The 27,865-nt window shown below is 49.4% G+C and overlaps 1 protein-coding gene across 2 annotated transcripts in view; it reads left to right on the forward strand.

Annotated features, from left to right (window-relative positions):
* TRIP4 (thyroid hormone receptor interactor 4) overlaps nt 1–25,935 on the forward strand; it is a 69,241-nt gene extending 43,306 nt beyond the window's left edge. The window contains exons 12-13 of one of the 2 annotated variants that reach the window (XM_084817000.1): nt 13,836–13,938; nt 25,643–25,935. In XM_084817000.1, coding sequence (XP_084673126.1) covers nt 13,836–13,938; nt 25,643–25,707 — 168 coding nt within the window. In that variant the 3' untranslated portion in view covers nt 25,708–25,935. The remainder of the gene's footprint in view (nt 1–13,835; nt 13,939–25,642) is intronic. The other variant, XM_084817002.1, reaches the window with a different exon arrangement.
* Nucleotides 25,936–27,865: the final 1,930 nt, after the last annotated feature.

Genomic DNA, 27,865 nt, shown 5'->3' on the forward strand with positions numbered 1-27,865 from the left:
ACATTTGTATATCACTCCATATCTAAAGCAGATCCTGGAGTGGTGAACGTAAGAGGTAAAATAGTAAAGATTAAAACACCGTTTTAAAACTCTTTTTGAAAACAAAATGCCAATAAAAACTGTGGCTGGTCAGTTAAGGAATGGTTCCTGGAATAGAGCTGTTTTCAAGAGGCGCCAGAAGCAATACAGTTGTGGCACCTTCCTGATCCCCAGAAGCAGGGAGTTCCAAAGAAAGGGGGCCACCACACTGAAGGCTCTTCTCCAGGTGGACTCCAGTTGGGACATAGGTCCATGTGGAGCCAGCAGGAGCAAGCCCTCCGATGACCTCAGTGACTGGGCAGGTTGGTAAGGGAGAAGGTGCTCTCTCAGGTATCCTGGTCCCAAGTCGTGTAGGGCTTTGTACGCTAGTACCAAAACCTTAAACCTGGCCTGGTAGTGAATAGGCAGCCAGTGCAGTTCCCTCAGCAGAGGAGTTAAACGCTGAAAAGGGGCAGTTCCCAACAACAACCGAGCTGCTGCATTCTGCAGTAGCTCCAGCTTCTGGACCAGCCTTAAGGGCAGCCCCACATAGAACACATTGCAGTAATCCAGTCTTGAAGTTACTAGTGCCTGTCAGGGTGGAAACTGAGCTGATAGAACCCCAGAGCAGTTCTGATTCTGAGGAGGATCAGCAATCTGGGGGAAAGGAGCCAGCTCATCCCTCACAGGCACAGCAGCTGGCAGAGATTCCTCCTGCCAGCATTCCTGAGATAGATAGTGATCCTAGCAGTGAGAAAGTGCGGGAGGGGGGCTTGCTAGACGCTCGACGCAGACTCAGGGAGCGATGGAGGGCGTGGAAAGGAGGCGTAGCGCCCGTTTGGCACACAAGCAACAGCCGCCTCCCGTGGACCCAAGGGAAAGAGGGAGGATCTCTCCCTAGCCCATAAGTTCAGGGTCTTCAAGTGATTCTCCTTCAAACGGGGATCAACTGCCTACTCGGAGCATAGACTACTCTGCTGTTCATTGCTTAGTCACTGGTGATTAGCATCTGAAAGAGTCATTAAGTTGTAAAAGGATTAAAGCCTTGAAAAGAATCCTTTCGTCTGTGTCTTGAGTTGGCTATTGGAGTGTACTGAAAGAGGCCGCTAGGGCGCTCCTGACAGCTTGATCCCCGTTCCTCTCTCTCTCTCTCTCTCTCTCTCTTCTCCTACTGCTGAATGGAGGGTGCCAGGGACCAGGCGGTGCAAGCTCTGACGCAAGAGAACCAGATTCTCCGTAATCAAGTGGCTCAACTGACAACTGCCGTACAGAATCTACAAGCTGCTGTTCAACCCCCACCACCTCCGATTCCCCCCCACCGCAAGTGCCCGGTGGCTTTGCCAGAGAAGTTTTCTGGGGAGAAAGGACTTTTTCAGATTTTCCGGGCCCAGTCGGAGCTGTACGTGCGCCTTAGACTTGAGGATTTCCTGACGGAACAGGTTCATGGTAGGTAGGCTTCAGGAACAGGTAGGCTTCATCATTAACCTACTTTCAGGCGTGGCAGCTAAATGGGCTTCAGGACTTCTTCTCGCTAATGACCCCCTGCTTGGGGACTGTCAAGGTTTCATGACAGCGATGGCCAGTTTTTTCGGTGACCCCCTGCGCACGCAGACGGCCTCTCGGGAGATTCGCCGCCTCAGGCAGGGCAAGGACTCAGTTTCCAGCTATGCAACAACTTTTCGCCTGCTGATGCAGGATTTACAGTGGAATGATGCCGCGCTGGTGGCTCAGTTTTTGGACGATTTGAACTACGAGATCTTGGACGAGTTGGCGCGCACGCTTAGCCCACCTACTTTGGAGGACCTCATCCAGACCTGCCTCCAGATAGATAGTCAGCTGGAGGGGCGCCGGCAGACCTGGCGGGGCGCCGGGGGCCGGGATTTCCTTCCTCCCATTCCCCCCGTTTCCTGCCCCCTCCCCCACCTCCTGCCCCTGTGGTAGGGGCAGAGGAGACCCCGATGCAGCTGGGAGCTACCCGAGCCCCACTGCCGCCGGAGGAACTGGAGCGGTGGCGTGCGGAGCGCCGATGCTTTCGGTGTGGAAAACTGGGACATTTCACCAAAACCTGCCACGCTAGACCCGCAGCTCCTCTGCCTCCCCCTCCTCTCCTTCCTCCTCCTCCTCGCCCCCAGGCCTGACTAGGCTGCCCCCCAAGTCTGTTGGAGGTCTCCAGTGTGGGGGTCAGTTCCACACCCGGTGGGTGCCTTCTGCAAACCCCCCACCCTCCCATCTGCTATTGCATGTTCACCTCCGCTCCACCCAGTGGGGTGGGGTGGAGGCCCTGGCTTTAGTGGACTTGGGGGCTACGACCAGTTTCATGGATGAAACCTTCACCCTCTTCCACAAGATTCCTACCCTGCCTATTCCTGCCGCCTTGGCAGTGGAGACCATCGATGGGCGTCCTCTTTCTTCGGGTGCGGTGACCCGGATTACAGCTCCGCTCACTCTGCGCGCCCAGTCCCACGTTGAGCAGATTCCGTTTCACTTGGCCAAGGTTCCCCAATACCCAATCGCGCTGGGTGTTTCCTGGCTCTCTAAGCATAATCCTCAGATTTCTTGGGAGCTTCAGCAAGTGGAGTTTGCATCTCCCTACTGCCAGGAGCATTGCCTCCCGACCGAGGCGCCAGTCCCAGTCCAGGCCTTAACCCTTTCCTCCCCCTCCTCGTCTGCTTCTGGCAGTTCTTCAGCTACCGTGATCCTCCTAGAGAAGTATGCAGCTTTTCGGGATGTTTTCGACAAGAAGGAGGCCCCCCCCATTTGACTGTGTCATTAACCTCATTCCGGGGGCAACCATCCCCTCTGGCCGACTGTATTCGATGTCGGAGCCGGAACTTTGAGCTCTGCAGGAGTTTTTGGACACAAACCTCAGACATGGCTTCGTTCGCCTTTCCTCCTCCCCCGCCTGCGCCCCTACCATCTTTGTGACCAAAAAATCTGGAGAACTCCGCCCAGTGCATGACTACAGAGCCCTCAATTCGGTCTCGATCCCTGACATGTACCCCTGATCCCTGAGATGCTGGAGCGCCTGGGGCAAGCCAAGATTTTCACAAAGTTGGACCTGCGTGGCGCCTACAATCTGATTCGCATCCGGGAGGGGGATGAGTGGAAGACCTGTTTCGGCACCCGGTACAGAGTGTATGAATACCTAGTGATGCCGTTTGGGCTCGCCTGCACCCCTCCACCACGTTTTTGAGTTTTATGAATGCCATCTTCCGAGACTATTTGGACACTTTCCTCGTTGTGTACCTCGATGATTTACTTATATTTTCTGAGGACCCCCACGCCCATCAGCACCATGTCTCTGCCGTCCTCCAGCACCTCCGCGAGCATCATCTTTATGCCAAGCTGGAGAAATGTGCGTTTGACCTAACCTCTTTGGACTATCTTGGCTACATTATCTCAGCTGACGGTATCAGGATGGATCCTGCAAAGGTCCAGGCTGTCCTTTCCTGGCAGGCTCCATGAACCAAGAAGGACTTGCAACGTTTTCTGGGGTTTGCTAATTTTTACAGAAAGTTCCTGCCCAGCTTTGCTTGGCTGACATCTCCTCTCACGGACCTCCTTAAGGGCAGGAAATCTCCTTTTCATTGGACGGCATCTGGCCAACAGGCTTTTGAGGAACTTAAGAAGCTTTTTAGTTCTGAGCCGATCCTGTTACATCCCAACTCAAGGAAGCCTTTTGTGGTGCAAACTGATGCCTGTGACTTTGCAGTGGGGGCGGTGCTTTTTCAGCCAGATCGGGTGGGTGGCAGGTTGCAACCCTGCACCTACCACTCCAGGAAGCTGAACATGTCTGAGAGGAATTATACCATCTGGGAGAAGGAACTGTTGGCCATCAAGTCCGCTTTGGAGACCTGGCGTCATCTGCTGGAGGGGGCACAGCACCCAGTTGAAGTTAGAACTGACTATCGCAACCTGGAACATCTTCAGACAGCCCGTGCCTTAAACCAGCGGCAGATTAGGTGGTCGCTTTTTTCCCCCCGGTTCCACCTGAAGATTTGCCTTGTGAAGGCCTCTGACAACCTACAAGCAGATGCTTTTTCTCGTAAGCCGGACCTCCAGCCAGAGGGTGAGGGAAATCCCCCCCCTCTGATTCTTCCCCCCCAGAGCCTGGCGGCAGCTGCAGTGCCTCACTCTTGGGAGGAGCTCCTTCACTCTGCACAGGCTCAGGATGCTTTTGTTCGCTCAAAAGTGGAGGAATTGGGGCTATCCCCTGCCCCCCCCCACTCTACCCCCTTCTCTTTGCGAGGTGGCCTGCTTTACCATTCCGGCCGGGTCTATGTGCCTTTTAGACCCCTCCGCGAGAAGGTCCTCCATCAGTGCCACGACTCCCCCACTGCTGGGCATTTTGGCTTCGCCAAGACCCTGCACAGAGTGACGAGGGATTTTTGGTGGCCTCGTGTGTGTTGGGACATCAAGACCTATGTCGCCTCCTGCCCAACCTGCCAGCAGGCGAAGGCCCCCTCAGGCAAGCCCACAGGCTTGCTTCACCCCCTGCCTACCCCCTCAGGACCTTGGAAACTGCTCTCCCTTGACTTCATCACTGACTTGCCTCCCTCACACAGTAAGACCACCATTCTGGTGGTGGTGGATTTGTTTTCTAAGATGGCCCATTTCATCCCCTGCTCTGGGTTGCCCACAGCCAGGGAGATGGCGGAGCTGTTTTTGGCACATGTTTTCCGGCTCCACAGATGGCCCGAGGTTCTCATTTCGGATAGGGGGGCCCAATTCACTGCCCATTTCTGGAGGGAGCTACTTGGGCTTCTCCATGTGATGCTCCACCTTTCCTCCACCCACCATCCACAGACGGATGGTCAGACTGAGCACACCAATGCGACTCTGGAGCAATATTTGTGCTGTTATGTCAATTACCAGCCAGATGACTGTTTTTCTTGCTGCCTCTCGCAGAATTTGCTTATAACAATGCCTGCCATGCTTCCACTTGCCAAACTCCATTTTTTGCCAATTTTGGTTACCACCCCAAGGCTTTCCCGTCCACCTTAGCTCCCTCTTTGGTGCCAGCGGCCCATGACTTTTTAGAGGAGTTGCGGGCAGTACACCACCTCTTACGGGACTCCCTCAAGCAAGCCAAGACAGCCTACAAGGCCTCTGCAGACCGGCAGCGCCAGCCAGGTTCGTCTCTGCAACTGGGTTTGGTTGTCCACCCAATACCTCCCCTCTCACTCGCCCGCAAGGAAGCTTGCGCCTTGCCGCACGGGGCCTTTCCAGATTACGGCCCAGATTAACCCTGTTGCTTTTCGCCTGGCTCTCCCCCGCTCCATGAAGATCCATCCTGTTTTTCATCAGTCCTTGCTGTCCCCCCTAGTTTCTGGCAACCCTCATCGCTCGGTCGGTTCCCCCCCCCCTGCTGCCAGTGCTGGTGGAGGGGGAGGAGGAGTTTGAGGTCGCAGAGATTCTGGACTCCCACCTTTCTTGTGGCTGCCTGCAATATCTAGTGGACTGGAAGGGGTACGGGCCAGATGAGCGAACCTGGGAACCCGTGGAAAATGTGCATGCTCCGTTGCTCCTGAGGCGTTTCCACCAGCTGTACCCCCACAAACCCGGGGCCCTGGGGAAGAGCACAAGGGGGGGCCTCATGGGAGCGGGGATGATGTCAGGGTGGAAACTGAGCCAATAGAACCCCAGAGCAGTTCTGATTCCGAGGAGGATCAGCAATCTGTGGGAGAGGAGCCAGCTCATCCCTCACAGGCACAGCAGCTGGCAGAGATTCCTCCTGCTGGCATTCCTGAGATAGATAGTGATCCTAGCAGTGAGAAAGTGCGGGAGGGGTGCTTGCCAGACGCTCGACACAGACGCAGGGAGCAACGAGCGATGGAGGGCGTGGAAAGGAGGCGTAGTGCCTGTTTGGCACGCAAGCAACGGCCGCCTCCCGTGGACCCAAGGGAAAGAGGGAGGATCTCTCCCTAGCCTATACGTTCAGAGTCTTCAAGTGATTCTCCTTCAAATGGGGATCAACTGCCTACTTGGAGCATAGGCTACTCTGCTGTTCATTGCTTAGTCACTGGTGATTGGCATCTGAAAGAGTCATTAAGCTGTAAAAGGATTAAAGCCTTGAAAAGAATCCTTTCGTCTGTGTCTTGAGTTGGCTACTGGAGTGTACTGAAAGGGGCCGCTAGGGCGCTCCTGACAGTGCCTGATCTACCTTACATGGTTGTTGTAAGGGTTGCGACTATTCAATGCACTGATTTGTTGGCAGGGCTGAGGTCTCCCTCATCAACCGCTTCTTCACCCCAAACAGGGAGAGGCTTGCATTGCCCAAATCAAATAAGCGCAGTATATGCAGCTGCATGTTTCATCCAGACAGCACGTGTGGCCTTTCCTAGTCCTCTGGAGAATTCGCACACTAACACTTTGCTACTATTATTACTGTGTATCTATACTGTGCTTTCAAGGGCGCCTTGTGCCAAAACAGCCATACAAAGTAGGTCAGTATTTTTGCAGGTGGGCAAAAAGAGACTGTAGCCTGGCAGTGGTGGGTCCTTTGTGGCTGAAGTGGGTATTTCCCTCCTCCCAGTTGCTGTATTTGAGGGTTGTGGGAAAACTGGCTACAGTGGGGTGGAGGAAGTTCTGGTTGTACCTAAGCCTCTCCTGAATGGGTGAACATGCACTGGCTGGGTGCATTAACTGCAGCTGGGATTTGCTTTTGCTTCATAGTCAAACTGGCATTTGCAGATACATGTTCTCTGCTGTTTCATGGTCCAAATCCATTTTACCCACCATTCAGAGCGTTCTCCTAAGCCAGCAGGTTTTCTGAGCTCCACACAACGTAATGGAAGCATCACAATGATCTAGCACCAAAATGAAAGGAACTGTGTGTGTCCTGTGAAATGTCCCTGTCACAAATGGTTCATTACTCTGACTCTATGGGACAACTGATGGATCTGAGCCAAGGTTCTTCTTATAGCAGAAGGCTCGATTCTGCTTCTTCCCAAGGGACTTGTTGCTGGCTGGAAGCATTGACATAGTTACCTCTGGCTTGGGCATTCAATCTACTTGCCAAAAATCCTGATCTGTTTCATTTTGCTTTTGCCAAATAGCTAAAGAGTTGTCTTCTTGCTGGACTGGCAAGCAATTTCCTGCAAGAACAGAGAAGAAAATGCCTACTATGTCATTAATTACCTGTAATGTTAGCCTGACAGCTGTGCGGCTCTATGAGGCATGAGAGAAGTGTTGCTCTGTCTTTTCCACCGACTACATTTGAAAGAAGGGGATTGGAGAATGGATCAAGGGCACTCATGACAGCCTTCCCCAATGTGGTGCCCTCCAGATGTGTTTGATTACAAGTCCCATCATCCCCAACCTGCCTGGCTTTTTGGTCATGCTGACTGGGGATTATGGGAGTTCCCATCTCATTATGGAAGATTCTGGATTCAAGAAGGCTAACTCAGGAGGTCCCCTCTCCTGGTACTATTCTCATTTCTTGTTGAGGGAAGAAGTACTTTTCTCACAATCTCCTCTCCTGATGTGCTGTTAAACCAGAAGCTTGTGACTCATTTTGCCAGCTTGTGGATGAAGAGAAGGCTGGCTGTGGGATAAATCTGAACAAGGTCGGATTTCTTAAAAACAAATAAGACTAGAATATCCCACCATGGGGTATCCCTTGCCTTTATTTTGTCCATGCTGCTTAGCTCATCAGCTCAGAGTCATGTATGGCATAGCAAAGGTGCGCCTCAGAATGGCCTCCTGCAGTCGCACTAATGAGATGTTGCAACTTTATTTTGCTATCCCTGTTGAGGCCTTTATTTTGCTATCCCTGTTGAGGCCTTTATTTTGCTATCCCTGTTGAGCAGGCTTTCTTGGCACATGGCTTCCCCTGTCTGAGCCAGCAGGAGGTCCATGTAGTGTCCAAAACGAGGGAGCTGTTCAGCAATTCTCCATCTTGGTGGGGCACCTTGGAATGTTACATGCAGTTTCCGTGTTGATCCAGTTGGCTGTGGTGCCATCTAGGGCCTGCAGTTCCTCTTGGGCAGCTGACAGAGGTGAACATATGGCCAGCTTTGCAAATCCGTATGGATAATACAGAATGGTCACTTCTGAAAGTTGAACCTCCAAACTTCCAGAAATTATGTGGTGTGGGAAATGGCAGAGCAGAAGGACCTTTGCCTGCCTATGCAGTCTTGCAAGGACAGCATGAAGCAGATAGCTGTCTCGTGTTGTTTGGTCCTCCAGCACTTGGTAGTAAGAGGTATGCTACACCGGGATAAGGAGGCTCAATTGAACTATCACGGCAAATAACCATTTATAGAGCTATTCTTCATGAATGGCTCTTTCTAAGCCAGTCTTACCCAACCTGTTTTGGACTACATATCCCAGCATTTTGGATTACATCTCCCAGTTAGAGGATGCGTATAGTTAAACGGTGTTAGGTAGCCTTCTCTGACAATCTGTGTAAAAGCACTAATAAAGTAAGTTGATTTGAACTTCTTCTAAACTGTCTCTAGTCTGCACATTGCCTCCAATACTAACTGCTGTGTTGCCATGCTCTCTCTGTGTAAAGCAACTCAGCTGTAAGTCACACCAGACTTGCCACCAGAAATGCCTCTTCTAAGATGTAGTGACTGGCAGAAAGAGCTTTAAGCTGCAATATGCTGGTATGTTTTGTATTTTTGGCCCCTCCCCCTTTGCCTTCTGCCCTGCCCACCACTGGAAGGTGGCCCCCAAGAGTGTCTCCAACATGGAATTTGGACCTCAGCTAAAAGAAGTTTAACACCCCTGAACTAAAGGCTATGGCCACATCTCGTGGTAGTGAATTGCATGATTAAATTACAGACTGTGTGAGAAAGTAATCACCTTTTGGAGGGGAAGAAAATGGAATTGTGGATTGGATTGTAATGGAATACTTGCCACACAAATCAGAGACGTTTTAGGTGCTCTTGGAGGAGAGAGAGGAAATGCTCAGGCCCTGTGTGATGTGTTGGATCTGTGCGAGAGCTGGTTGTGCTCCCCTTTTCTCTACCAGCTCTTGCAACTAATCCCAGCACATAGCTGAGTTTCCCAAGTGTGGAAATATGCTAATTCAGCTGGTAGCAGCCTGCAAAAACATACATGCGAGTAATTGAATGACAGGCATTCCAGGGAAGATAGAATCAGATGGCTCTCTTCTGGCTGGAACCTCTCCCACGCCCGTGGGGGAATCTCCTCCTAGGGCAGCCAAGTTCTCCTGTGAAGTGGTGCAAAGAGAGCAGGCAAGCTGAATGGCCCGGTTTCTTAGTTACTTCCCTAGCATGTGGGTGAACAGGCATGTCTAGGAAAGTTTCTGTGTTTCCCGTGCTCCAGCAAAACCCGCCAAGGTGTCTCATGGCACCTTTAAAGACTAACAAGATTTATGGTGGTGGAAGCGTGCGCCGGCTGGAGCCTACTCCATCCGATCCAGTCTGCGAAAGTCGTTGCCTGGTTGCAGGTGGTCGTTGTAAGCAAAGGCACGGGTTTAATGCACACTTACAGCTGCGCACTACACAGCTGGAGTGCTGGCATTGACAAAGCACACATTTCTAGCCCAGATAGTTACCGAGGTAAGCAACACAAAAGTGAATGCAATGATCAGGAGAGAGGCTTTGAGTGGCTAGGCGAAGAGCGCTTTGCCTTCCTCCTCAGCTGTAGTCACAACTGCCTGCCATGAGCCCCGTTCGTCCTTTCCTTGCTCTTTGCCATTACAGCCGAGTACTTATCACTTGCATTATTTCATATAAATTGAGTGGTATTATGTTTGTTTGTAGAATATGGGTTTCTGTTTTCTGAATTTTTAACATGTGGTAAAGCAAGGTCAGGTCTCTAGCTGAAGCAGAGTTGTGTGTATTTTTCAATTTCACAGTTGCATTTGAAAATGTGCAAGCAGTACCTGATTAAATCTCAGAGGGCTGTGTGTGTGCACCTGTGTGTGTGTGTGTGAGAGAGAGAGAGAGAGAGGGAGAGAGAGAGAGAGAGAGATGGGCAGGGCACAGAGGGAGACAGCTGAGAATATAAACCTATAAAGCTGCCTTAGAGATGGGGTCTCCAACGTGCTGCCTGTGGGCACTTCTCTGGGCACTCCCCTAGCATGCTGAAGACAAAGGGGTGCCCCCCAGAGCCATCTTTATTTAGGTTTGAAAAACTGGTTTTGTGTGTTGGAGGTCAGACCCCCACTTCTGCCTTTTACTTAGGTTCTTGGGCTCTGTCTGTCTCATCAGTTTGCCTTCTGGGAAATCAGTGTTTCATCACCAGCTATGCCCACCATGGCAGCCATTTTATGAGTGGGCAAGCCCCCTCCACAGCAGCCATTTTGTGAGAGTGCCCATGCCCACTGACCCAAAAAGGGTTGGAGACCCCTGCCTTGGCTCAGCGTGCCCGATGTTGTGTACTGTGGGCTAGCAGCAGTTCTCTGATGTCTCAGTCTTTGGTCTTAGTTTAATTGGAGCTGCTGGGGATTGAACGCAAGACGTTTTCATGCAAAGCCCATGCCCTACCACTGAGCTCTGGTCCCTTTTCCATGGGCTTTCCAACTGTCCAGGTGTAGGACTTCAGTGCCCTGCATAGTTCGCTGTGCCTTCATCTGACCAGCAGAAGTAGAATAAATTATGCAAAACAGCAAATGTATGCATTCACATAGTTTTCATAATTTATACAAAACCAGCAATGTCTTATGGCATCTTTAAACATACGCAGATTTATTGTTTTTGTAGGACTAGAGCCCCCGTCATGAGACACGTGATGTATTGGCAGATAAATACACATACACGGGTGTAGAGAAAATTATAAACAGTGGGACCCAAAGACCATGAAATGCAAGAGGCACCGTCTGGACATTTTGATGTGATGCTCAAAAGCACACAAGATGAGCATAATGACCCTACAGAGCAGCAGTAATTGGCCATCACTGTTTTCCTAGCTTTGCTCCAGCGAAGCAGTGAAGTGATTTTTAGATCCTGGTTTTATGGGGACCCCCTCTTTTTAGGTGGTAATATGTATTGCTTCAAAATGCGCTGAGCCTGCCCTGCTGTATTTGGGGGGGACGCCTGCTCATTCTGCTGAGGGGGGCCCTGGGCTCCCGCCCCAGAGTCTTGCTCTGAACGCACCGTGGCTTTGCTGTGCTCTTTTAACAATGCAGCACCACAAAAAGCCTTGGAAAGGATCCACAGTGCCCATGTGCTAGCGCTATTGATGTTGCGCTAGCAGAAACCAGCGCTTGCACAGCGTCCACAGTGCTTGCTAGCACAACAGGTTTCCTGTGAAACCCATGTCACTCACAAGCACGATTAACATTACGCAAGCAGTTGTTTTCGCTAGCGCAACATCAGTAGTGCAAATGCATGGGCACTGCTGGATCTTTCCCCTTGCTTCCTATTATAATATGCACCTGCCAACTGTGGATAACACTTCATGCATCTGATGAAGTGAGTTCTAGCCCATGAAAGCTTCTGCCATAATGAATTTGTTTAAGTCTTTAAGGTGCTACAGGACTCTGTGAAGTTTTTGCTGCTATCTCTCTGGAAATAACTTTAAGATTCCAGATTCAGCTTTTTTGGGGGGGGGAGTATAGAATATGGATTACCCTGACTTTATTCTAACTATATTTACTGTGGAGTATGCACAGCTGCTGTTAATAACCTTCTGGGTTGTCTTGATGTACTTGAAGCCTTTTCTAGGCAAAGCATCTGCGATCCTTTTAACTGGAGGTGTCGGAGATCAAAATTGCCCCTTTGCGCTTACAGAACAGGTGCTCTGCCACTCAGCTTAGATCCCTTCATTGCCTTTGGTTGTTGCTGTTTTTTCCTTGTCACTTTCTGGCATTTTTGTCACTCTCTGGTGATTCTTCGCATTACTCTTTAGTCAGCTGGCTTGCTTTGAACAAACGTGAACGTCAAAGTGTTGAGAGCCAGTGTGGTATAGTGGTGAGAGTGTAGGACTGGAGCCTGGAGATTCAGGTTCTAGTCCCCACTCAGCCATGGAAGCTCCCTGAGTGACTTTGGGCCCGTCACAGACTCTCAGCCCCACCTACCTCGCAGGGTTATTGTTGTGAGGATAAAAGGGAGAGGAGGAGGAGAATGTAAGCCGCCTTGGGTTCCTTGCAAGAGGAAAAAAGGCAGGATATACATGCAATAAATAATAAAGTGTTGTCTCCTGTTTAGTCCATAGGCTGACTCTCTGCTTATCATGTTGTGGTGAAGGACAGCTGTGATGTCTGTCTTAACAATCTGGCCCTTTTGGGTTTCCCCGTGTGGGAAATGGAAAGCTGGCTCACTGGAAGGGTTCTGTTCTGTACAGAGCACACTATTCTGCACCTTCATTGGAAATCTGAAAGCAGCTAACAGCGGATGTTCCATCTGCAAATACTTAATGTGGCTGCATTTCTGAGCCCAACTGAAAGTGCTTTCAATCCCCAATTGGCTTGAGGGCTGGCTACTTGAAGGACCGCCTTCTACACTTGTGGCTAGCTAGCTAGCTATGTGTCTAGCTAGCTAATTTATATACTAACCAAAACAATAAATACAATAGTATATGTAATGGCCTAATATTTTTATTGAAGAGCCGGCAGTAAAGTTAATAATCAGAGCAATGGATTAAAGATGAAATGCCTGTTGGAAGAATCTCAACGTATACAGTAGAGATGCCAGGTGATCTCCCCAGGAAAGGTATTCCACAGACGGGGCCACTACAGAGAAGGCCCTTTCTGTGGTAGTCACGCATCGCACCATTGTGGGCAGTGGTACCCAGAGAAGAGCCTCTGGGGGTGGCCTTAGCAATCAGACAGGAACACACGGGAGGAGGCGCTCCTTCAGGTACATCATCTTCAGAGGCCCCCCACTGAGACTCCCCCCCAAACACACACCCCTTGTGATGTTCAGTAGGTGGTGACCAGAGAAGGGTCTTTTTCAGTTGCAGCATCCTAAGGAGGCATCAAATGTGATGTGTTTCTGGCGCTTGTCTTCCTCCTGCTGGCAGCAAATGGGGTCCAGTTCCGATTTGCTGCCCAAATACTACATCTGCTTTTTAGTAAAGCGAAGCTGTCCATGGCAGAGAATGACATCCAGAAGGTGCCCAGAGTTTTAAAGAAAAGCAGCCTTCTGTTCTCCCCCTGGGCTATAGCTTTGTGTCAGAGATTTTGTAGTGAGGGCCATCTATGGGGGTGAGGCCGAGAGAAAGAGAATGCAGAATAGCCAGGCAGCCTACTGTGCTTGAAATCATTTAATGGCATTAATATTCATAACATTAATTTAATTATCTGCAACTTAAAAATAAGTGCCAGGTCCTCATCAATCATTCCAGTACTTTTGCACTCATCGGCCAGAACGCTGGCAGGCAAGAGAAGATTTACTGGTGCTTAAGCAACTGGCTACAATGCCGCCTGCAGGCTTCCCCCCCCCCGCCCCCGCCCCCGCCCCCTATATCTTATCAATAAAAGAGCTAGAGACTATTACTTCTGTTTTCTTTTAGTTTTTAATGAAAGCTGAAAATTTAAGGAAGGGGTGTGGAGTCTCCCTATGACCAGCCCCCCACAATAGGCCTGGTGTGTACCATCTTTTCTGAGCTATTTGCGGGCATATAATGCCGTGTTTCTGTGGCTTAAGAATTAGCTGCTTGGATTTGTCTGTATGTCGTGCATCTCCATTTAAACCTGGGCCATCCTCTGAATAAACCTCAAGAACTCTTGAGACAGGTGAGCCTGCTCCTTGCAATTAAATTCCAAATTGCTCTCTGCTGCTTCAAACATATTTCTGCTGATCGGTGTAATTTGTAGATATAGTCTCTCTCTCTCTCTAATGCATTGTGGTGTCGCTAAGCCATTTGTGGTGTTGAATTTTTTCCCTTTCTTTTTCTAGTGTCCTCAGCTGAGCCAGGAGTCAGCTTCTCCATTCGTCTTTATCTGTTCTAATCCGCAGGAGATGATTGTTAAGTTTCCCATCAAAGGCAGACACAAAATCTGTAAGTTGTAGTTCTTTCCTCCAAGTTTGAGGGGGGGCCTGTCAAAGTCCCTCTGGTGGGCTCCTTCCTATATCGGTGGGCTCCCTCAGGCTTTTCTGTCAGTGGCAGGCAGCTTGCAGCCACCATTTCAATTCCCAACAATGCCCTGGAGTGAAACAGCATTGGGAGTGTGAAGGTTTGAGGCCTACAGAGGCAAGGAAAAGGAAAAAGCTCAGGCATAGAGGCCTGGGGCTTTTTTGGGAGGGGAGGTGGTATCCCTGAGAGGAGTAGTTACATTTCCCCAGTTAACTTTCAGCTTCATTTCCCCAGTTAAGTTTCATTTCTTCAGGTCTGAAACAGTACTTTCGGTTTTGAGGGAGGAGGGGATGTAAAGAGAGTGAGAGAGCCAGTAAGAGCAGAGTCAGGGAGACCAGAGTCTGAAGAGGGAGCAGGAAGCAGCAGCCTGGAGAAGTCCAAGTTCAGCTAGGGTAAAGGAACTTGCATTTTGCAACTTTTATTTTCTCTTAATGCCTTTTGTATCATTAAGCTCTAATGTGTAAATACGTTTAGTTGTGATTTGCTTGCTGTAATTTGCCAGTAAACTGTGGTGATTAAACCCTATGTCTAGAGTGTCAGTCACCCTATGCCTACAGCCTAACCCCCATGTTATTGGAAAGGGGAAGGTAAAAGAAGGAAGGTGGGACTCCTTAGGAGGCAAGAGATCCTTAAGGGGTTGCTCAGGGGGTCCAGTTCATAAGGGGAACCCTGACAGGGGGCAATGGGGGAAATGGAAATGGTGGCTCCATAGCCACCCAGCACATGGGGCCCCAGGGCAGGCATCAGCAGTGGGTCATAGTAAGGCACTGGTAGCAGCCCAGGGATACAGGCCGATTTCTGTTGATACCTCCTTGGTGGACTCTGGCCTTGCTTGCGCTCTCTTTGTGTGGGCCTTGACGCCTTATACACGCCTATTGCCATCCTTGCCAATAGTGTTTTCATGCCAATGAAAATGCTTCTTTAGCACTTGTTTCCTCCTTAGTTTCCCCTTTCACCGATAGACAGTGCTTGCCTCAGGGCACATGGCTTCCCCAGGCCCTTGCTGGTGTTGCAGGAATAGCAAGCCCCTTCTGATATAATCAGGTAAATGTAGGCCTGGTATAAATATATTAGATTGGGGAAGAAATGATTAACCTTGTTTATATATACCTTGGATCAGGGAGGAGGTAGGGAGAAATGGCATAGGAATACCTTCTTCCTTTGCATCTGTTCACCTCACTTCAAACCTCTGCTTGGTTTGAGAGAGAACATTAGGTTGGAACTGCAGAGAATTTAATGGGTGAATATTGCATTTCTGTGCTGAGTGCAGTCTACAGTTGTGGGTTCGTAGACATCCTAGGGTTTGGGATGGTAAGAAACCTCCATCTCTGTACTCTGTTTAGCAAGCAAGGCCTGTACACAATCAAGGATGCATTGTCAATTACCTTCCTTTGGTATGATCTCCTCTTCCCTGATTGTAGCAGTTACCACTAAGAAAATTGTGTTAACAATCCCCCTATAACAGCTTTCCCCAACCTGTGTTGGATTACAACTCCCATAATCCCCCAGACAGCTAATGCCTGGGAGATAATGGGACTTGCAAGCCCACACATCTGGAGGGTACCAGGATGGGGAAGACTACCCTAAAACCACAACCATCCTGGCCACAGGGTGGATGGGGACAATGGGAGTTGTAGTCCAGCACAGCCAGAGGGCAGCAGGTTGGGGAAGACTGTTCTACAGGTTATCATTTCGGCACAGCAGTGCTGTGTCTTCCACAATGTGTGCTTACGCCTGTTTTTCTACATACTCACATAATGGAAACTCTTACACCAATCCCAACTTCCCTTTACGTGGACATATGTGAAATGGATGTGTACAGCACTCATCATGTGTGATATCATGCTTGCATATCTATGCATGGTTTTCCTATATGCAGAAATCAGATGTGTAGGAAAATTTTGGTGCTATTTGCAGGCATGTGGTCCTCAGTGTCCTGTATTCAGACAGTAACCCAGTTTAGATGTATTGATGTCAGTCCGATTAAACTATTATTGGACTGACAATGAGCCTTGTGCCTGCGCAAGCCTTCCTCACCCTTCCCTTCCCTCCTACTCTTGAGTGTCTGGCTTTGAGGAAGATCCTGGTTTGTAAGCAGCACTTAAACCACAGTTTCCCAGTTCACTTGTCACAGGAAACAGTGGTTCATCCAACCACCATATGTTCCTTGAAGATGGGTACTTGAGGGAAGGGGAGGGGTGATGAGGGCACATGTGGGTAGTATTGGTCCAAGATCGTTGTGTCTGAACCAGACCAGTAAATTCCCATCATAGTTTTAAGAGGCTCTCTGCTTTTAGGGGACCCCAAGTTCTGATTAATGTCAGAGACAGATTTGAATCACTGCTGACTTTATACTTCAAAAGGAGTGTGGCTGTTGCTTCTTTGTCCCTGGTGTGTTTTGGTGCTGGGCACACAAATGAACTTAACTAGTTTGCAAGGTGCTGCCTGAATTGCCAGTGAAGTTACATATTACAGGCAGGCCTTCTGCCATCCCCCCACCAGCAAAATCTCTCCCTCCCACTTTTTGGGGGATGGTTGTTTAACGTTGAGACTGAGGAAGAGTTGCATGACTATTGAGAGCTAGCTCATCACTTAATCATTTTTAGTTCGTCCTAAGAAAAGTATTCATTCTATTGTTCCTTTTAGACTTTTCCCCTAATACACCTGTATGACAACCTGTGTTTCTTTCCCCACCCCACCACCCCATATTAGTGTAATCCTGGGCAGTGCAACATAACATAATTGCAGTTCTCCACTGATTAGTAAACTGCATTTCTATCCCTGTAATGTTTGGCTTTTTCTCCCTGTATATCCTTGGGTATAATCACTTGCTCATGAAATAGTTGCAGTAGAAACATAGATTAATGTGTCTTTGTGTGGGTTGGTTTTCTGGCATAAGCCATGGCATTGTGTCCCAAAGGAGAGGGCCTCTGGCTGTCGGAACAGATTTGGCAGTGGATGCACCTGGCAAAGAGGCTTACCTCAATGCATATTTATTGGAGAGGGTTAGGAGAGCAATCTGTTTGTTGGGGAGCTTACTTTGAAATCAGCTTCCTCCAGGCAGCTGGATCAAATAATGGGACTGTTCACACAACATGCTAACCCATACTCAGTGGTTGAGTGTGGGTTGTTGTTGAACTGTGGGTTAATGTGTTGTCTGAACCCAAGACATCTTCCCCAGGTTGGCTTGTTAACCACCCTCAACAATCCAGCAACTAACCATGGGTTCTCAGGGTGGCTTGTTCGAGAAAAATAAGCCACACTGCATGGCTAACAAGCCACCCTGCAGAAAACGCACTTGGTTCAGACAACACACTAACCCACGGTTCAACAACAACCCATACTCAACCACTGAATATAGCGTGTTGTGCAAACCCAGTCATTGCCTACTTCAGACGGGTTCTGATCACTTGTCTCTCCCTGCCCAGCCCAAACTCTCAGTTTCTAGCTGCATTTTAGAGCAGAGGTTGTTGCTTAAAGGCTTGGTTTATCAGTGGGCCCCCCTCCAGGGTTCAGAAGATCCCTCAGCACGCTGCCCTCTGGTGGGCCTGCTCCTGCCTTGATGGGCCCTGGTGGCAGGCAGTAGCAACGCTCTAAATGAGCCTGGAGTAGCTGGGAGCCACTATTTTAATTTTTCACGCTGCCTCTGATGTGGCATCACTCCAGGGCATTGTGGGGAATTAAAATGGCATTTGCCAGCCACTCAGTGCATTTTTAAAGGGGGGCTCCACATACTAGGTGTCCGTGGTGGGCTGTGGTGTGGCCTCAGCCTGCTCATCAACCCAGCTTGTCTTTTCCTCCTTGCAAGCTTTAAGGCTGGTTTTTTGTTTTGTATTAGGCTTTTACTTCTTCGCTTCTCTGAAGCAGAATGTGCATTTCTGCTGCCAGTACAAACCCTTCCCAAGTATGTTACAGTGTGTCCTTTCCAAAGCGACAGTTTCCTATTGAAGAGGGATCAGCCTGTCAGACTGGAAGGAGATCGCCATGCCAAAGGCTGCGTGCCCTGCCTTCCCCACTCTCCTTTGGCTTACCCCCTCTGCAACAGGGGAGAGCTAGTTGCTGGCTCACAGCAAATTAGCTTGCAGTAGTTGAGGGTGGGGCTGGTCATTCCAGGACATCAAGAAATAGTTAGTGACAAGAGCACGGGGACTGAGAATCCTCCAGCCTTTAATCACAGCAATGCACCATCACCATGTTTTTACTCAAGTTGAGCCTTAGGAGGAAAGAGTTCCGTTCCACTCAGATATTATCTCAAAATCGTAATTCCTATTCTCCCAATTTGCACATAATGCTAACCCATAGTTTATTTAAGCCACGGTTTGTTTCCCTATGGTTTGCACATAATGCGACAAATCATTGGTTAATTTTTATTTTTTTAATTAAATTGTTGCTCTACTAGTACAATCATCCTGAACCTTTTTTTCCACCATACAGTAAGAGTAATACAATACATATTACATACATCAGTCAATAAGACAACCCTTCTCTGAATCACTTAAATAAGATATATTATTATTATTATTATTATTATTATTATCATCATCATCATCATCATCATCATCATCTCTTCATTACAGTCATTAGACCTGTTCAGGTTAAAATACAAGGACACAAATATCAGGACACAAGGCTACAGTTTCTTCAGTTTAGCTAATACAGTGAATCACTGTAGTTTAACTATGGGTTGTTAACCACGAACAACCCAGAGTTCATAACCCAACAATAAACCATGAGCTCTCTTCCTGGTAGTTAGGTTAACTGTGGGTGTTTAACCCATAACTAACCTAGTGTCCAGGTTCAGAAATTACGTAGCACTGATTGGGGGCTGAGTAGTCGAAAAGGCTGCAAAATGTACCCAGCACGCACTGCAGCAAATCATGGGTTAATTAACCCAAGATCTGCTGCTGTTTTATACAAACAGCCTCAGGGTTTGAGCTGGTTCACATGCAACGACAGCCCATGGTTTAATGAACCCATGGGTTGTTGCTTTATCCAGCGTTAAGCCATAATTTGGCTGCCAGATGATTGAGCAAACCACGGGTTGTTTTTTCAATTCCTGGGTGGTTTGGTTCCCACCCCCTTCACCCACTCCCTTCTTGTATCCCACATGTTAATGATTAATAACTGAGATACCTGGTTCCCATTGGTTTAAAAGCCGATGGATTGTTGGGGATGCACAGGCAACCCCCTGCAGTGCACCCACCACTTCTGCTTTACTGCACAACTCACAATTGGCTCCTTCGCAGGTTGTGCAGCGTGATGTGCAAATCTAGATCACTGGGTTGTTTAGGGGCTAAACATCCCAGCAGTTAACCTATGCTTTGTTGTTGGGTTAACCACTGGGTTGTTTAGCTTCTAAGATCAAGTTCGTACGTCATGGTGCAAAACCTGCGAAGGAGCTGATCGTGGGTTGTGTTGCAAAGCGGAAGAGGCAGATGCACTGCAGGCAAGCATGGCCACGTGTCCCCAACAACCATAGGTTTTTAAACTGATGGGTTGTTGTTACATGCAAACAGCCCCATCATTAACCCATAGTTACATGCAAAGACAATTGAACAAATTGTGGTTTATTTTCTCAATGTTTGGGTTGTTTGTTTCCCTCCTTCTTTGCCTGCCCCCTCCCTGTATCCCAGATGCTTTTGTAATGCTGTAGTACTGGCATGTAGAGGGCTGGGTATTTTTTACTGCTCTTGCCCGGCGAAACAACCCATGGTTCCGGATTTGCAGATAACGGCAACCCATTGTTAACAACCCAGAGTTCACAAACCATGTCTCCTCCACTTCGGTTGTTTGTGTTTAACACACATTCACACATTGCAACAACCCAGGATTCAACAGCCTATACCATGGGTTGGTGTTAGGCGTGAACTATGCCATTAAGTCCATTCCCTGGATCATTCCTTCAGTTCCTTCACTGAAGGAATGAAGGAATTCCTTCATTCCTTCAATGTTAACAATGTTAACATTCAATGTTAACATTGCATTATTGCAGGATTCTTTGCAGCCCAAGTTCAGCCAAAGACAAACGTTTCCATTTTTCCACACTGGATGTGATCTGTCGGCTCCAGTCCAAATGGAACAAGCTAGGTTAGCTCAAGAGCTTGCAAATCAGTTCTCACGCAGCTCCCATTTATTTGAACTGGATTTACAAAAGCTGTGCCCCTTCTTCCCCTTCCCCCCTCACCCCATCTCTGCAGTTGCTCCCTTTAACAGACAGGTTTGGAAGCATCTTATATCGTGTTCCTGGGTCTGCTGGTCTTGCTTATAAAAGGTACATTTCTCCCTAACTGAGACTGTGAGCAAACATGTCACAAGGGAGTGCATTTGAGGAAAGGAGCGGCAAGGCCTGTGGCAAAATGCGTGACAAATGTGATTTCATGTATCTGAGTAACGAGTGGTGTTCAAGACTTGGTGGCAAAAGAAAAGTGGGGCAAAGGGGATGGGGTAGGACTGCAGTAAACTAGACACTGGGAAGAACTAAAGTGTCCAGTGCCTGCGCAGCTGTTGAGAAATGTTGGTTAGAAGAAGTAACACAGGTGTATCACTTGCTTCCCAGCAACTGTCGGACAGCATTCATATTGGAAAGGGGCTTTTCATTTGAGTAAATAATCAAACCCCTGTATTGCAGTGGCTTGGATCCTAAGGCTGCAAACCCACCAGAGAGTATGTTCCATTAAACGCAGTGGAACTTACTTCTGAGTAGACATGTATGTTTAGACAGAAAAAAGTCCTACAACTCTCAGCATTCCCCAGCCAGCCATGCTGTAGGACTTCTTTCTGTCTAAATATGCATAGGATTGTGCCCTTAGTTGCTTTTCTGTTCATGCAGGTGGAGGGGGGTGATTTCTGCCAACTCCCTCTTCTATCTCTAGCCCCCGGCACTATATTCACATCATTCCCATGCGTCCCCCAACCCCTAGGATCAGATTTTCAGGGATTACGAATCCAAAAATCCTGAATGCGGTAGGTATCTGAATAGTATTATGTTTAGTCAGTAGCTGTTCTGTACTAGGATATTTCTTCGAATTCTGCTTTGGCATGGAGGGTGGTGTGATCCATCGATTCCTGCTTTCCGCTGCCTGAGACACACAGCACAGTTCTTTCATTCTGAGATATTTATTGAACATTTTCACCTGCCTTGGAGGATTTAAATTGGGGTTTACCAGGCTTTTCTACATCCAGAATATTGATCTTTGGGACCAAGTTAGATGTTTGGGATTGTCTGCTGTATGGGAGGGGTAGAAATTGTGTTTCTGCACAAATATGCCAAAGGAAACACCCTCCCTCCCCCCTTTTCCCCTGCATCTTGGTGGATTTTTGCTTTGAGCATAAGAGTTTTATTTATTTATATTTATTTTTAGGCTGCCTTTAAGGGTAGAACCTTCTCAAGAACAAGAATTCTGAACTTTACCTACATGAAAGCCAGAGTTTGGTTTCTGGGAAATGCAGAACATATGCCAAATGTGAGACTAAAAGAAAAGTAACTTCCCCAGGAACCCAAGTACAAGGCAGAGGTGGGGTCTGAGCTCTAAAACACAAAACTGTTCTTTTGGACCCAAATAAAGATGGCCCTGGAGGGCAGCACATCACTTTGCAACATACCAGCCTCCCAATAATAATAATAATAATAATAATAATCCTTAAATAAAATACAAACCAGGAGGGGCCAAGCAGGGAGCCTTGCAGGCATCAAGAGAAGGGTTTGTGGGCACACTGATACCCGCAGGCACTATGCTGGAGACTCCAGTGTTAAGGGTTCAACCAATGAGACACTGGGTTTATGAAAAACAGCTGTATTTCAGGCCAGATTGCAGCTGCTGTTTATGCCAGAGTAGCCGTGATCAAACATGGTGACATATTAAGAGCCCCATGTGCTCCCACCCACTCCCAAAATCTTTGTTTCCCTTCTGAGGGTCTTCCATTTAATCTAAGCCTCTCCTTGGTTTGTGCATCCCTCCCAGTGAGAGGCTGTAAAGTGTCAACCATTTGGTCTTTGGAGTCAAACTTAAAAGTTGAAAGAAAGTGGTGTTCAGATGTATGTAGATCAGAGGATGGAGCCAGACGTTCACTTACCTTGCCTAAGCTGCTGCTTTTCCTCTCTGTGCACATGAAGACAAAATAATACATCACCAGAAAGCAGACATGCACCCATATCTGTCTTTGTGTTATCAGAGGCGTGTGACTTTTGATACCGATGAAGTTGGATGACTGTGTCCATGTGTGGTAGGGCCAGAAGCCCTTGCAGGAAGGGCCGTAGCTCAGTGGTAGAGAACATGGTTTATGTGCAAAAGATCCCAGGTTCAGTTGCCAGCACATCCAGCAGGTCAGGCTGGGAAAGACTCCCATCTGAAAATGTGGAGAACCACTGCTAATCAGTGTAGGCTTAGGGGAAGGCAACCTGGTACCCTCCAGATGTTTGGGGCTACAACTCCTACAGTTCTTGACCGTTGGCCATGCTGGCTGGGGACTTACAGGACTTGTAGTCCAAAACATCAAGAGGGCACTAAGTTGCTTCTGAGGTAGATGAAGCAATGGTCTGACTTGCTATAAAGTAGCTTCTTTTGTTCCTAAGTCATCCTCACATTCCTTTGGCAGGGGTAAAACCATTTGCACGGGGGAAGTGCATGTCTGGGCAGGACAGCTGACGGCTTCTGTTGTGTAGTGCTGTCTCCTGCCATCGTTTGGCATCATTCTATGTGGACGTTCTTTCTGTGTCCCATGTTCAGTCACGTGGAGCTCTGAACAGTGTCAGCGATCGGCTTGGCTTGGCTTGTGCAGAAGCATCTACATCTCTGGGGGGCGAGGACGCAGCTAATGAGTTACCGCTGGTTATGGATGAGCATGTCTCAAGTCAGCCAGTGCCCTGGCAGCACAGAGATCAATGAGAGCAGGCTTCTCCTGACAAATGGCTCTGTCTAGAGCAATGGACGGTGGGCCAAGGGCAGCTGATTAAAAAGTATAAATAGCATCAGAGGGAGGTGGCAGGACACGTACCTGGGCTGTCAAAGCAAAGGATAAGGCTCAGTGCAAAGGGCAGGGACTAACTGAGATGTCAGTGGGTCCCCCCCGCCCCTTTTCCACACTCCCCCCCGCCCCTTTTCCACACTCCCCCCCGCCCCTTTTCCACACACACACACACACACACACACACACACACACCCCAGTAGAGTTAATGACTCCGTAGTTGATCCAAGTCTGGCAGGAAAGGGAGAGCTGCCTGGACAGCACAGTGGTTCCATCTTGGCGACCACTAATGAACTGGTGTGCCATGCCAAGCGATAGAGAATGGAAGTGCCATCCTGCTAGCACTGGGGAGAGGAAAAGCTTGCACTAGTCTAGCCAGAAGCATTGTGGTGACTGATCTGCTAGCTCAGTCTGCAGGGACTGAACTGCAGGCTTCTCGACTCAACAGCCTAACAGCCCCCAGCTGACCATTCCAAGCAGTCCAAGGGCATCATATGTCCCAGTGATGTTCTGGTCAGATTCCTACGCTCCCTTGCCCTCCCCGCCACCACCCACACTTCAAGGAGGGTGGCAACGAGTGAGCTAGACCCGAGCTGCATGGCCTGCAGAGCAGCCTTTCCCAACCTGGTGCCCTCCAGATGTTTTGGACTTCAACTCTTGTCAGCCCCGGCCAGCATGGCGAGAGATCAGGAATGCTGGGAGCCGTCAGCCAAAACGTCTGGAGGGCACCAGGTTGGAGGAAGGCTGCTGCGGAGACAGCCATTGCCTGGCTGGGTGCTGACAGTCAGTGCTAGGGTTTCTCAACCACATCAAAGCCTTGGGACTTGGTGACCGCACAGCACACGTATATGACTGGGAAAGAGCGGTCGCCTCTCCCTGTCCCTCTCCAGTCACCAGTTGCATTGGTTGCTGGACCGCTGCTTTCCTTGTGTGCCCTCTTCCCTTTGCAGTTGCTCTGCTTTGCAGGATCCTCATAGAACAGAATAGCTACTGCTGCATCTGGGAGATGTTAGGTTTCTGCTGCCTTCTGCTTCTCTTGGCTGGGCTGGAGGCTTCATTGCTCCCTCACATGAAATATTTTCTGGATGGAAGTGGCTTCCTGGGAAGGGGCCAAGTCTGTTTACATCCTGGAACATGGACAAGTAGGACTCGTTTTCCTTAGGGTGATGGCATTGTCCACGCCTGTTGCCCCTCCCCAAAGTCACACAGAGAAACTCTCACTACTTGTCTCCCGCCGAGGGAGATCAGAAGTAGCGTGACGGCGTACCATAAAGGCAGAGTTGGAAAGCAGTGATCTGCGCTCAGAAGCCGACCCTGTGCAGCAGGCTCTTCGTGCTGCATTGGCATTTGCCGGTGCAGATGGGTCTGTCTCATTCGTATTCAGCTCTTCCTCCAAGGGGATGAGCTTGGTACAGATGGGGGAGGTTCTCCCAGGTGGTTATTACCACCCCAGTGAGGTAGGTTAGGCGGAGAGAGAGAGAGAGTGACTTGCCAAAGGCCTCCCAAGGAGCTTCACTGGGCAGAGATTTGAACTCAGGTCTCCCTGCTCCCTTTCCAACCAGCACTGGCTCCCAACTTTCTGAGGGCCCTTGGGCAAGACGCCCCCAGTGGGGCCCCTCCCTCAGCGGGTCTCCCTTCTCAGTGCCATCATCACCAGCTGCTCTTGCTCCTCTTCCTCGCCATGGCTCCCACTTGCTTGCTTGATAGGAAGAGTCCGTCAGCGAGTGAGGAGGCCATGGCATCTGCTCCTCCCCCTCGCCACCACCATTGCCTGGACAAGCAGGTTGCACTGGTGAAGAGGAGGAGCGGGTCCAGGGGGCTCTTGTCAGCGGGGCCTGCTGGGGTGTGGGCCCTCAGCAGCTGCCTGACCGTGCCGACCCTCGAGGCCAGCCCTGATCCCAATGCTTCCTTCAGCACACTGCGAGGCTGGCGTAGTTAGGGAGCAGGGTGGGTCCATCTGGGTTGCGAGGTGCCCTTGGGGGCAGAGGCTTCGGAACAAATCCCGAGGAAGGTGGCTTGCCATGAGAGAACAACAGTTATGGAAGAAAGGGGAGAGAGAGATTGTCGGCCGCCCCTTGGGACAGTGCTGCAAGCTCGGGAGACCTGACCTGCCGGCCTTCCTGGCTGCAGGCTTTGACCGTGCTAAGGTGTGACCTTGCTAACATGCTCGCCTTTCATCCCAAGGGCAGCCATGTCTGTTTCTTGGATGCTCTGCTGCCCTCTGTCTGCTCTTCGGGGGCTGTGCTGGCTGCCCCTTGTCCCCCCACCCGCAGTCTGTCTTTCACAACGGCTGACCATTGTCTCTGTCTCTGAGTTTGTCTCTCTGTCTACAGCCCGGCTTATATCCTCCCCTCAATGCAGAGATTGCTTTCCTCTTGGCAGCGGTGACAGCCATGGCTGTTGATCTCCACTCCCCCTCTTCAGACCCCCCCATTTTCTCCGCCCCCCGCCATTTCTACACAATGGCTTGTGGCTCTCTGTGTCACTGTAGCAGCGACAAGTTTTCGGAAATGCCTGGTTCCTGAAGCAGGAAAATCGAATGTGACAGCAGCACACTCACAGGGGGAGACCTCGTTGCCTGCAGCTGATTTACATTGCAAATAACCTTTAAAAATAAATACCCATGAGACTCGCCCCCACCCTCGTTTTTTCCTTTTTTTTACAGGGAAGCTGGATTCAAAGATTCATCAGGGAGCAAAGAAGGGGTTAATGAGGCAGAAAGCAGTGTGAGCTTCTGGGCACAAACACCCATCACCACCCACCACGCCCAGCAGAAGAATGGATCTCAGCCAGGCCTCTGAGACTTCTGGAATGGAGGCCCCGGAGATGCTAAGGGGAGAGCAGGAGGCGTTACAAAAATGCAGGCCCTGACAAAGACTGGGGGAGGCAGAGGGAGGAAACAAAGGGAAAATGGCTGTTAATTTGCATGAATATTATAATCAAAGAGAAAAAAACTGAGGTTCTGAGTTGTCTGTGACCAAAGGGCCCTGTCAGGGAGCCCTCAGGGAGGGTGGAGTTATGTGCTAGTATCTCTCCCTGGTTGACAGTAGGCCCACAGGTCTAGTCTGAGGTGCTTTGGGAATGGCCCTGTGCCAGAGGTTCTGGGCAGAGATTTGTATCATCTCCCTAAGCTTGCTGGGGGATTATGGGAGTTGTTGTCCAACACCTCTGGAGGACACCAGATTGGGGAAGGCAGCCCTATGCCAAGCATCAGTGGGGTTTGTTTTCTGCTTGGCCCCATTTCTTGCTGGGTGCGGAGCTCAGGAACAGATTGCTGGTCCGTCACAGCATCTGGCTTGGGGACAGATATGTGCTGTCAGTGCCTGAAGCATTGGCTTGGTATCTGTGCCCGCCAAAATGGCTTTGCATGCTGGGCTGAAGGGCTCCATCTTATCTGGCCCTTTGATTAATTCCAATCCTGACAACAGGGCAGAGGGGATTGGAGATGGGGTGTGGTTGACTGCCAACTCCCACCTCTCTAGTTCTTGAACCGACATGTCATCTTAAGTCACATTTTTTGTTTTATGATGTGAAAACACACTCAGCACCAGAAGCAGACAGCGCTGGGTAACTGGTCCCTTTTCATCTGGGCACATCAGTTGAAATCCTACATATTGCAAGTGAAGTAAAATTGATCCCTCCCCTTTCTTTTTTACTGTTCACTTCTAGCGAATGGCAATACGCTAGTGGCTTGCACATTGGTTTTTATTCTACGGTGAATTGCTCTTAGCCCCTCTTTCTACATTGCCTGAGAGTCAAATGCTTGCAAAGCAGAGTTGCTGTCAACCTAGTTCCTAGTCCTCCTTGCTCTACCTGAGAAAAGGAAACTGTTCCCATACGTGCTGTGCACCCACAGGGCATGTATGGGATCCTTTTCACAGGCATAGTCTTCTGTCCATTCCTCTGCATGCTATTTAAGTGGAGTAAACAGGTTTGCTTGTGGTGCAAGGCATAGCGTAGGTAGTCTCTTAGGGGGAAGAGTTGCGTGGGTCTCTTTCTTTTCCTGGGCCTCTTAACTATTATTTATTTAATTAATTAATTAATTAATTTCTATACCGCCCAATAGCCGAAGCTCTCTGGGCGGTTCACAGAAATTAAAACCAAACACACAATAAAACAATTTAAAATATATAGAACATTAAAACCACAATATAACAATACAACCACAATAAAATCTAGCAGCAGTGCAGGAGTTTAAAATACGGATTTAAAACAGCAAAGCTAAAAGTCTAGAAAGCTAAAATGCTAAAATGCCTGGGAAAATAAAAAGGTCTTCACCTGGCGCCGAAAGGAATACAGTGTAGGCGCCAGGCGAACCTCACTAGGGAGCTCATTCCAGAGCCGGGGTGCCACAGCAGAAAAAGCCCTCCTTCCAGTAGCCACCTGCCTCACTTCCTTTGCCAGGGGCTCACGGAGGAGGGCCGCTGATGATGATAACTACTCCCTCACAAGCCAGCACAGGCATCAATTTTGTAATGAGCCCTAGGATGTGGTGTTGGGCTTGCACACAGTTGACAGGCACTTTGGAAGTAGCTTTTTACCTCTGCAGCAGTGCACAAACAGTGCCGAACTGCCACTTGGGTGGGTCCATCACTTGGCTTTCAGTGTCCTGCTTGAAATGGCCCACTCTAACCACCATTTCCCTTTTGTAAAGCTCCTGGGGAAACTGTTGGTCCCCTCCTCCCCAGCTTTTTTGGTGACCTGGGGAAGAAAGTCCCAGCAGCAGGGTCTGGTATTGTTCAGCACCTGCTGAGGCCCATACCCATGCAGAGCGGGGGGGCGCTTCTGGCCCCAGAGCCTGCTGTCCCTGCTGCTGCCCCTCCCCTGTGTGTGCTGCCTGTTCGCCTGCTGTCTCTGAGAACGCAAGTGGTGTCCAGAGTTGACCAAC

This window comes from Heloderma suspectum, chromosome 11 (genome assembly GCF_057233095.1).
Source record: "Heloderma suspectum isolate Gila_16-S chromosome 11, 16-S_ref, whole genome shotgun sequence".
NCBI lineage: Eukaryota > Metazoa > Chordata > Lepidosauria > Squamata > Helodermatidae > Heloderma > Heloderma suspectum.